This window comes from Pyrus communis, chromosome 15 (assembly GCF_041283825.1).
Source record: "Pyrus communis isolate YQ-2024b chromosome 15, ASM4128382v1, whole genome shotgun sequence".
NCBI classification, from domain to species: Eukaryota; Viridiplantae; Streptophyta; class Magnoliopsida; order Rosales; family Rosaceae; genus Pyrus; species Pyrus communis.
This window is the reverse complement of record NC_142579.1, coordinates 28524944-28536422: the sequence shown is the minus strand read 5'-3', so window position 1 is coordinate 28536422 and position 11479 is coordinate 28524944. Positions and strand designations below refer to the sequence as shown.

Here is an 11479-nt window from a genome sequence, read left to right as displayed (position 1 = left end):
GGGCCAAGTAAGTTTGCTCATAATCAAAGAGCAGAAAATGATGTGATTAGACTGATTAGTAGAGATATGCAATCTGATTCTCTGTTGGAGACACAATCTCATAATCTGCAGGTGGGTATGTATGTGACAAAGAGCATATGAACAAATCTATGCCACATTTCGTGAACAACATAATTATTTGCTCTTTCCTATCAAGAAAAATTTTAAAAAAAATTATTATATATGGACAAGAAAATTTTCAAAATTGATTCCTACTGATTGGATAAAATAAATTGGAACAAAATATTAAAAGATATTGATTGGATTGAACATAACTAAGTAGATACATGACCTCATTTATTTCTGTAGCAATGGGCAATAATATATATAGGTTTCAAATCACGTGCTTAGGAAAATCTGGTCGACCCCATTTAAACATTAATGCAATTATCTTATCATATATGAATCTGGCTGTGTTATTAGTTTTGTCTTGCTGCTTTCTGATGCTCATATTTATCTGTTATCATAGGCGTGAAAAATCAAGGCATAAGATAAAATATTTACTGACATTGTGTTTGATCATGCATCAAGCTAAATACTATAATATGTTGTGCAAATTTTTTTGAAAGTAAATGGAAAACACTATAAGATGATGTAGTAGATGTTATTTTCTATGTAAAAGCGGTATTCTAGAATAAATTCATCTAAACTACGGTGAGAGAGATTCGAACTCAAGTGCATAAGAGAGAGAACACTGTTTTAGTATAATGTAATAGATGTTAGTTGATTGAATTGTTGCACTCCCTTTCTCCAACTCGGATTTTGTCCCACTCAGTTTTCTCGAGGTAAGGTTCTAATGACGTAAAGGATTGTAGAAAATTTGGCTTCTTCCAGACAAATTAGACTTTGCCATAATGTAAAGGAAAAACATTTTTCTTTTTGTAGTTTTAATATGATGATTTTGTATGTGTGTTAAATTGATGTGTGCGGTTAAATGAATAACTTCTTACATGTAAACGGGCAAACAATGTTGGCCTTCCCCCTTGAACTAAAACCTAAACCTCCCCACCGTGCTGTTGGAATCGAAGGATTTGAAGTTCATGATGAAATTGATTTTACAGGATAATGAAGGTGGGCCTGCCTAATGGGTTTCATCATGAAAAAGTATCCATAAGTGGACTATTCCAACACTCACAAGAGGCTTGGACTCTTGGTAGGTTCGTTTGAGACTAAAATGTGGGCTGGCTACAATAAGCCCGTTCTAATCGAAGAGTATACTTGGGCCACGTAAGAAAAAATCAAAACCCGAATGAGCTACGAGATATACTAAAGAAAAATTACATAACTAGTGAGAAAAAGAAAAAGGGGATTCTACTTTGCCTGCATATCTCAATCGGACATATATGTATAATCACTTTCTAAGATTTCTTATGGCTCGTTTGGATGTGCTTTTAAAATGATTTAAAGCATTTTTAAATAAAATATTTTTGGGTTCCAAAAACACTTTAAGTGCTTTTTCTAAGAAGTACTTTAAGTTCTTTTCAAGGATTTGCTAACATTTTTTTTCTTCTAAGGATTGCTTTCAAAAATATTGTTGGTCTTAGAACCAGAAAAAAATAGGTTGACTCTTCAATTGAATTGAATCAAAATAAAATTCTATTTCACTAAAAGCGCTTTCAGTTATTTTAAATGTACATCCAAACGAACTCTTAGTAACACTTAAAAATAAAATTGTGCGTTCACCAATAATTAAAGAACAAAGAAAAATGCAAATGATTGTTTTGAAGTGTCAATAAGAATACTCTTCTCTTTGTGATTTTAATTTGCATGTTATGCTGAGAAAAATGACTTTACACGTCTAATGATCATAACGTTATGTTATTAAATTAAAATGTCACCTTAAGCATGTACCCCGTACACTGAGTCCTCCTCCTAGCACGTGGAGCTGGAAAGCGAAACTTGTACCACAAGGCAGGCACGGCCTCCTGCAAAGATATGGACGGTCGAAGTTTACGTATTGGTTGCTCTCGTAAAATTGCCTTATAGAGCATTTTATTTCCTCTTAAAATATTACTTGAAAATATGGACCGTTGAAGCTCCTTTCTTTCGCTCCCGCCTCTTCTTCTTTTCTGACCAATCAGGTCGGATCCCTCCAACCTACTTTCCATCCACCGTCTTCTTCTCCACCGTCTATGTCACTCTCCATCACAACTCTCTCTCTCTCTCTCTCTCTCTCTCTCTCTCTCTCATTTTTTCGAAAACCCAAAAACGATGAGCAATCTGAGCTCGAATCTCTCCCACCAGTCTGCCTTCACTCCCTGTTTCTCGCCCAGGCACGCTTTTCAGATCCACGAGTTCCGCGTCTTCCGCCGCCGCAGACTCAAACCCGTCCCGCGAAGCCAACTCGGAATCGGAATCCCATTCCACGAATTCATTTCCCGATTCCCGTCCCCCAATTCCCTCGATTTCATCGCTCCGGTTCTCGGATTCGTCTCCGGTGCCACTCACTTCCTCTCCAACAATCCGAACTCGAACCCGAACTCGGTCGAGCAGAAATTCGACTCGGATATTGGGGAGTGGGTTATGTTCACCAGTCCGACGCCGTTTAACCGGTTCGCGCTGCTACGGTGTCCGACTGTGTCGTTTCAATGCAGCGAATTGCTAGAAGACTTGAACGAGAAGCTGGTGAAGGAGGACAGGCACTTCGTGCGCCTGAGTAGCGGCAGAATCCGATTTGATTTGGGAAGCGAAACGGGGAGTTTAGTGGAAAAGAAATTCGACTATCAGAGACTGTGTATAAGTACGGACGACGGAGGAGTAGTATCTTTGGATTGGCCAGCCAAATTGGATTTGAGAGAAGAGTATGGCTTGGATACCACCTTGGTTCTCGTGCCGGGCACGGCAATGGGAAGCTTGGATTGGAGTGTCAGGTCGTTCGTGTGTGAAGCTCTCCGGCAAGGCTGCTTTCCGATTGTTATGAACCCGAGGGGCTGTGCTGGTTCGCCTCTCACCACGCCGCGGTATGTTCATTCACTCAATCATTTCAGTGAGACTAGGATTATGTGTTTGTGAATTGTAGTTCAAAACTTGAAATAATGGGTTATGTTTGGACATTTGAAATCTTGGATTGAGTATTGCCTTTATTATATATAGCTAAGAAGTGGGTCTGCATTTGTTTTGGATTTTATGTTTTGGAAGGCTAGGATCATGTGTTTGTGAATTAAAGTTCAAAACTTGGAGCAGTCGTGGGCAGAGCCACATTGGATAGAATGCGTGTGCTCCCCCATATGCACCCAAGTTCGATTCTCCTCATAGTTTAGCTTAGTTTAAAGTAGAATATCACTTGTATCAAAAAGTTTAAAACTTCAAAATTTATGGTTGGAAATTTGGTATCTTGGATTGAATATTGCCTTTGTTATATATAGTTAACGAAGTGGCCTGGGTTTCTTGTGGATTTTTTTCTTTCTGTTTTTGGATTTTGGGAGAATCACAAAGTGGTGATCGTAGGGCTACTTAAGCTACTTCATGTTATATAGGTTATTTTCAGCTGCTGACAGCGATGATATCTCCACTGCTATACATTTCATCACTAAGGCGAGGCCGTGGACCACATTGATGGGTGTTGGCTGGGGTTATGGTGCTAACATGTTGACGAAGTACCTGGCAGAAGCTGGGGAGAGCACACCGCTTACAGCTGCCACCTGCATTGACAATCCTTTTGACTTAGAGGAGGCCACTAGGTCCTCTCCTCATCAGACGGCTATTGATCAGAGTCTCACTGATGGTTTCCTAGATATTCTAAGATCTAACAAGGTGGTTAATCAGCTTGAAACTTCTACAATAGTGCAAATTCATTACCTCTCAGGCTTTCCATCTATTACGAAACAAATTTCTACTTATTTCTTAATGTGGTTGCCATCTAATTATGTTCAACCCTTTACTTTGCGAAAACTATCCCTTACTGCTAGTAAATTATGCTATATGCATGCCTGGTTTTGTAGGAACTGTTTCAAGGAAAACCAAAAGGGTTTGATGTGGAACAAGCGCTTTCAGCAAAATCTGTTCGTGATTTCGACAAAGCAATCTCCATGGTATCTTATGGTTATGAGGCCATTGAGGATTTTTATTCCATATCAAGTACAAGAGGTGTGATAGGGAATGTGAAGATCCCCGTCCTATTTATACAGGTGCATACGTAGTTGTCAACTCAATGCTATGTTCTTCAACATTGACAAGAATACTTGTTTATTATACACTGATAGTTAAAATCTGTCAATTTATCAGAAAGATGATGGATCAGCGCCACTCTTCTCAGTTCCACGCAGTTTGATAGCAGAAAATCCATTCACAAGCCTACTGTTGTGGTCTTATTTGCCCTCTACTGTTACTGATGGTGGTGGATCTGCTCTGTCGTGGTGCCAGCACATAACAATTGAGGTAATCGTTGGTTTTGTTTCTCTTTCAGGTTAATGAAATTTTGTTTATCACTGTATCATTAAACCACCTCATGCTGAAGATTTGATGGAATCTAAGTTTGCATTCTGATATTCTGATAAGAATGCATGTGGTATGTGCAGTGGCTCACAGCAGTAGAGCTTGGACTTTTGAAGGGCCGTCACCCTCTTCTTAAAGATGTAGACCTACCCATAGACCCTTCAGAAGGTTAGCTCTTGTGGAAGGCAGACTGTTCAACAATAGTGGTTCCAAGCTGTTGGATCTTTCCCATTCAGATTCTTTAAATGGATATTCTGCAGGTCCCGCAGACAATATGCCAGAAGAAAATGATACTGCTGCCAGCTTCAGGATACGCTCCAGAAAGGACTCCGAGAGAAAGTCAGAGGTCCAAAACACAGGGTTGCAGGATGTGGATAATGGAAAGGACTCCGAGAGAAAGTCAGAGGTCCAAAACACAGGGTTGCAGGATGTGGAAAATGGTTCCCTGGATCAGACTAACTCTGATGATCGAGAATTGGTCAATGAGGAGGAAGTCAATCCTGTAGATGAAAAAGGTCAAGTACTACAGACAGCAGAAGTTGTTATGAACATGCTAGATGTAACCATGCCTGATACTCTTACAGAAGAAAAGAAGAAGAAGGTGGTGCTCGAAATTGCAGTTTCATGCTATTGTTTTACTTTTGTGGTTGTTTTAATGTTAATTTCATATGTTAATTAGGGTCTTTGATCTTCTCTATGTATGTTTCTGGTCTATCCAAATCAAATAATGTACCCGATTTAAATTTTATCTCACATTTATCTGGTATATGGGCCCAGGTCTTAACAGCAGTTGATCAAGGAGACACGCTGATGAAAGCTTTGCAAGATGCAGTGCCGGAAGATGTTCGTGGAAAGCTAACATCTGCTGTTTCTGGAGCTCTGCATACACAAGGAACAAAGCTAAAGTTTGATCAACTCTTGGGTGTTGCTCGGATTCCTGACATGTCTTCAGGTCTAAAGTCAAAGATCGAAGACAAGGTCATGGAAACCTCAAGTTCAGAAGGTGTACAGAAAGAAAATTGTTCGTCGGATCTGTTGAAAAAGGATGGTGATCTGGTGGATAGCTCAATTAACGAACTACCGGATGCAAACAAGCCTCCAGGGGGACTAGAATCAGAGGATCCTCCCGCAGAGGGATCAGAAAAGATTTCAAATCTAGACCAGTCACAATCATTGAGCAGTCAGGAAAGTGATATTTCTGGTTCTGTCGGAAAGGACCCTAGCAAATCAGGAAATGATTCTTCCAAAGAAAAGGCTTCCGAAGATCTTTCCAACAGTGAAAAGAGTTCAAACCTAGATCAGTCTCAATCACTGAGCAGTCAGGAAAGTGATATTACTGGATCTGTTGGAAAGGAAACTAGGGAATCAGGAAATGACAAGTCTTCCAAGGAAAAGGCTCCTGAAGATCTTTCCAATAGTGAAAAGGGTTCAGAACTAGAAAAAAATCCTAACAATTCCAGCCAGGTTGAAATTGTCGGTGGCACTGAGGAAGCAGTTGTAGAGGAGCAGAGAGACCAAGATGGTAGAAACAATCCATCAGACACGAAGAAAGAAGAAGAAAACGACATCCAGAAGAAGGATAATAAGAATGTGCTGCCCGTGGCAGACCAAAGTAAGAACTTCAGTGTTTCTGAGGCATTGGATGCATTGACAGGGATGGATGATAACACCCAAATGGCAGTCAACAATATTTTTGGTGTTATAGAAAATATGATAACTCAAAAGGGGGAGAGTTCAGAACAGGAAAGTGAAGTAAAAGAAGTTGACTCTGTGGCACAGTCTGAATTTGCAGAGGACCATGTCAATGATGACAATAGTCAAGAAGATTCAGAAGCCAGTAAGACTGACCAAAATGTACAAATGGATACATTAAGCAATGTCCGTGTATCTGATCACCCTGGGAATGGTATGGATTTGCAACCTGATGCACCAAATGGATGGGCAGAGAAGTCTAATCATACCCCCCCGTCAGCTTATAGGAATACTTTGAACAATTCTCAGGGAAGTGATGCAGTTAACAACGTAGATGACGATAAAAATGAAAAGAAAGATGAATTGGTTGGTCCAAATCTTCTTGCTGGAAGTGTAGACAAACTTAATCATGAAAAGAAGGCTCCAGTTTCCATAACTTCAATTCCAAATGGGGTGAATACTCTTCTTTCAAAGGTACCTGACGAATCACTTGATTTAGATTCAACCACCGCTCTGTTGTTGGACTATTTTCCAGAAGAAGGTCAGTGGAAGCTCTTAGAAAAACCAGGACATGTTTCCGATGGTACCGTTGCAACTCATAGGGGTATTGACAGTAAGATTCACACCCATTCACCTGCAAAGGTAAATGGTAAAGTTATCGAACCATCATATGCAATATTAGATACAGAAAGGCATCAGGAACCAGCGAAAGAGTATGAAACGGTGGAAAATATTGAGGGGAGAGTCAAAATTGGTGAAGAGAAAGTAGGGGAGTTTATGCGATTTGTGAAAAATATTATATTGAATACTTTGAAGATTGAAGTGGGTCGCAGAGTAAGTACGGATGACATGAAAAATATAGAACCCTATCTTTCCAAAGATATGGAACAAGTGGCTAATGCAGTTTCATTTGATGTTGGATATGACAAGTATGCTCCATGTTTGGAAGTTGAATACCATAGTATTATTGACTGCACTACAGAAAAAGTTGGTACTCTCCATGGTGAGCATATAATAAGAGCCATATCATCTTCTGTTCAGGGCACTAGTTACTTGAGAAGAGTTCTGCCAATTGGTGTTATAGTAGGCTCGAGCCTAGCGGCGCTGAGAAAATATTTTGATGTGGTTACGATCCATAACTATGATCAAATAGAAGCTCTGACGCTTAGTCGAGCAAAAGTTTCTGGAAAAAAAGATCTGGGCAAGGCTAGTGGCACAGAGATTCAACACATGCCTGTTGATAAATCTGATCGAAGTGCTAGCTTGGACAGTTCAGTTAACAGTGTTATGGTTGGTGCTGTTACAGCTGCCCTAGGGGCATCTGCATCTGCGTTATTCGTGGAGCACCAGGTAATCTGTTCATTTCTTCAGACATTTTTAGTTTTATAAAATGGTAGCTATACAAGTAGATGCCCATGCAAAATTGGTTTTAGGGCTTTTATTTCTTGAACCACTGCCCAAATTGGTAGTTACTAGACAACCTAGTGTCTTCTTTGACATTAACTTGCGGAAATCTTCCCATTTGTATTGAGACAGCTTTACTATGATTATTTCCACTGTTTATTACGAACTGGTTCAAAATCATTTATTTTGCATTTACCTTCCTTTTGGTGTTGTTCTGTTATTCTTATCAGTACGAGCGCTGCCTAAGATGATGTCCATATCACTATGTCAGATCCCATTGCCTTATCCTCTATTTTTGTGTTTATTTGAATTTGTTCTTTGTGAAGACAAAGTCAGCTGACTTTATCTATTTTTATATGTTGCTACTCATTATGCTTATATACAAACACACAGGATTCGTACAAAGGTGATGAAACTTCTGGCGAGAGTTTGTCCAAGTCGTTGGTGAAAGGTAAAGGTCAGAAGGAGCCTGACATGTTTGAGGAGGCTGAGAAAAACCAAAGTAACACTGTCACAAGTCTTGCTGAGAAAGCCATGTCAGTTGCTGCTCCCGTGGTACCCACCAAGGAAGATGGTGAAGTGGACCAAGAAAGGTATTAACACAAGATATATGTATTTCCAATATGTACAGACGTACCACTACTTTCTTTTACTAATTTTGTAACCCCTTTGCAAATAGATTAGTCACAATGTTGACAGATTTGGGACAAAAGGGTGGCATGTTGAGGTTAGTTGGAAAAGCTGCTTTGCTTTGGGGTGGTCTACGTGGTGCGATGAGTTTGACTGACAAGCTTATCCAATTTCTTGATATAGCTGAGCGTCCCTTAATCCAGAGGTATTGTGTAAGTTGTCTTGAGATTAACTAGATAGGTTAATTCTAATTACTGCTTTAGAAAGGCAAAAGGGAAGTCTTTATCTCAAAATTATTCGGGGTACAAATTTCTATGTTCAGGAAGTTAATCTTCCATGCCAGTCCATATAGTTTATGACTATGAAGAGAGTTTCAAATTGGAATTTTTATCTGTATGTTGCATCATGCATTCGCGAAATCGGAGATCTAATTTCATATAGCTTGTTGGGTTCCTTTGGTTTGCATGGTGATCTTTTTCCATTTATGCCCAGATTCTGTTCTTGATTATTTTATTTCCTGATATGCTCTTTTATCCTGATTTGCTTCTGTAGGATTTTTGGGTTTGTCGGTATGGTTCTTGTTTTGTGGTCACCAATTGTTGTTCCACTACTTCCATCGTTTTTGCAAAGCTGGACAACCAATACATCCTCTAGAATTGCTGAACTTGCTTGCATTGTTGGCCTCTACACGGCTTTTATGATACTTGTTGTGATATGGGGCAAAAGAATACGTGGATATGAAAATCCTCTTCACAGATATGGGCTAGATTTAACGTCATTGCCAAAGGTATGTGTTAGCTGAAATTGTGGACATGTACTCTAAGATCATGCAAAATAAGATAGTGTTCTTTACTTGCAGTTGTATGATTTTTCATCTCCTTGCTTGCAGTTAGGTGATTTTTTGAAGGGCTTGGTTGGTGGAGTTGCCCTTGTTTTGTCAATACACTCAGTAAGAGCACTACTTGACTCTGCGAATCTCTCTTGGCCCTCAACTCCATCTTCTTTGGATGCTGTCTCACAGCTCAAATTGTGTACGCAAGGGCTTGTGATGGTTGGTCAAGGAGTTATAGTAGCTACTGGTATTGCTCTTGTGGAAGAATTGCTTTTCAGGGCATGGCTGCCCCAAGAAATTGCTGCAGATCTTGGATATCATCGAGGAATAATTATATCAGGACTTGCGTTCGCTTTATCCCAGAGGTTTCTTTCTATTCATTTTACTTTACTCATCGCCTGCTAAAATCAGTGCTTTCTTTTTGTCTTCTGTACGGTTACTGGAATCAATATTTACTATAATCTTTTAACCCTTAAGGTGGCCTCAGTTTCTGCTATTGTTGTGATTTACACGATCAGCGCAATGCAATACTGGACTTTTCTGCATAATGATTTCTGCTGACCACGTGCAAGACAAATCTAACAGCCCTTTTATTTCAATGGAATTTCAGGTCTCCGCTATCAACACCAGGTCTATGGCTTCTATCTTTGAGTTTAGCAGGTGCTCGGCAAAGAAATGAAGGCAGCCTTTCCATACCAATTGGGTTGCGTGCAGGAATTATCGCTTCAAGTTTCATCATACAGAAGGGTGGCTTCCTGACCTACCGGGGTAACTTTCCTCCTTGGCTTATGGGGACACAGTCATTCCAACCGTTTAGTGGGCTAATTGGTTTTGCATTTACCTTAGTTTTAGCACTAGCTCTGTACCCTACACAGCCTCTTCGTGAAGAGAATGCAGAAAGGACTGCTGAAGAATTTAAGAAACAGAATGCTAGTGAATAGTGAGGCGGTCTTCTTGTTGCTTACTGATTGCGTTTGCCTGGATACTTCCACCTTGTAACGGGAACAGCCTCGGGCCATGGAGTTCAAGCATGAAAGTTTCAGAAACAGAGAGGTTTCTTAAAAGTTCAGTGCTTCATGGGAGCTTTTTGTCCCTAATGCTACAACTCGCCAAGGCGATGGCCTTAGTGTATATATACAAAACCACAGACCCTGCAGGCAAGTTTTGTAACTAGGAAATAACTGCACCAAAGTGCTGGTAGTTTAGCTCATTTTGCTTGTTTGCTGTTATATATTATGTATACAGTGTACAGAACGAACCACCATCAGTCTGGAACCCTACATTTGTTATATATCATGTGAATTCGTTCTTATTCCGATTCCATATACGCAAACAAGACATAAAAATGATGTCCGATAACTTGCCATGTTTTTCGTTTCGTGATTTCGTATATTTACAGAATGGTTCTACCTTCTTTGTAAATACAGAAATTCACTCAAAATTCTTACAGGCCATAAGAGAGTGGAATCCCACTGGTCTGAATCCAGTCACCTTCCCCATGCAAAAACAACCCGACTGTAAACTGCCTCACAATCTCCCCACTTTGACCACCCCCGGGGGTGTATCATATCTCCCAGCTAACCCTTCATCACAACTCTCCTTGAACAGTTCCTCCATGGCATTCCCAAAAATGTCGTGAAATTTTGCCTCTCGGTCTTGTTAAATTCCGGTGCAGGGACAATGGTGCACTTTTGTAGTGAAATGCCGGTGTTCTGATTCCGGTCCGTTCTGCCTTGTGCAGTGATTGTCACTTTCTGTGCGGGATTGGTTTTCGCACAACCGCCCCGCAGTTTTGGAAGACTGCAGCTGCATTTCCAAAATGAAATCAATCGTGCCTTGGATGATGCAGTCGCGGTAGCACTGGCAAAGCGAATGGACGTGGAGGCTGTCTTGGTATGAACTGAAGTTGCAGTGGTAGAAGGCAGATTTTGAGGTCACTCTTGCAGCAACCGCCTGGAACTTTATTGAGCCCCCTGTGTTGGTTATGGTCAGGTCCCTAGCTAATAGCTGCAAACATCAGAACAAGGAAAGGGTTTAACTTTCTTTCATCAAATTTCAGATACATATAAGAAGAAGGCCAACAACACACAAGACTTTAAATAATTTCCGGAACCACGAAAATGTGACGTACTTAAACCCTGGCTAAGAACCCCCGATTACAGCAGTAAAGATCCGAAAACACCCAAAGGGTTTAACTTTCTTTCATCAAAATTTTCGGAACCGAAAAAATGTGACATACTTAAAGTGGCTGTAGCAAAGGTGGAAAATCCATCTGCAAAGCTCTTAGACCGTTTGATTATTGTTGATTTCATTCCATCTCCAACAAGCATGATATTATACTTTTCGCTGCCGACCTCTACAGTCTCATTGTAAACACGGGATTTGAGTAAGCGGGAGACTAAATTTGTAAACAAAATTTGCAAACTAAATGATGGATCACCATAGAAA

The 11479-nt window shown here is 40.2% G+C and overlaps 1 protein-coding gene across 2 annotated transcripts; it reads left to right on the top strand.

The window, feature by feature from the left end:
• Positions 1 to 1974: 1974 nt before the first annotated feature.
• On the top strand, positions 1975 to 10377 carry LOC137708736 (uncharacterized). Of its 2 annotated transcripts, none has more exons than XR_015956867.1 (12): positions 1975 to 2999; positions 3516 to 3792; positions 3981 to 4166; positions 4264 to 4416; positions 4557 to 4641; positions 4734 to 5074; positions 5251 to 7515; positions 7963 to 8162; positions 8254 to 8404; positions 8752 to 8986; positions 9089 to 9396; positions 9642 to 10377. XR_015956867.1 is itself a non-coding variant. In XM_088686129.1 (12 exons), exons 1-12 carry the CDS (start codon positions 2251 to 2253, stop codon positions 9970 to 9972), a joined length of 5286 nt encoding a protein of 1761 aa, XP_088542255.1. In that variant the 5' UTR covers positions 1975 to 2250; the 3' UTR covers positions 9973 to 10377. The 2 variants fall into 2 exon arrangements, 1 of the variants encoding a protein (XP_088542255.1); XM_088686129.1 differs by having other exon boundaries at positions 8249 to 8404.
• The last annotated feature ends 1102 nt before the right edge of the window (positions 10378 to 11479 follow it).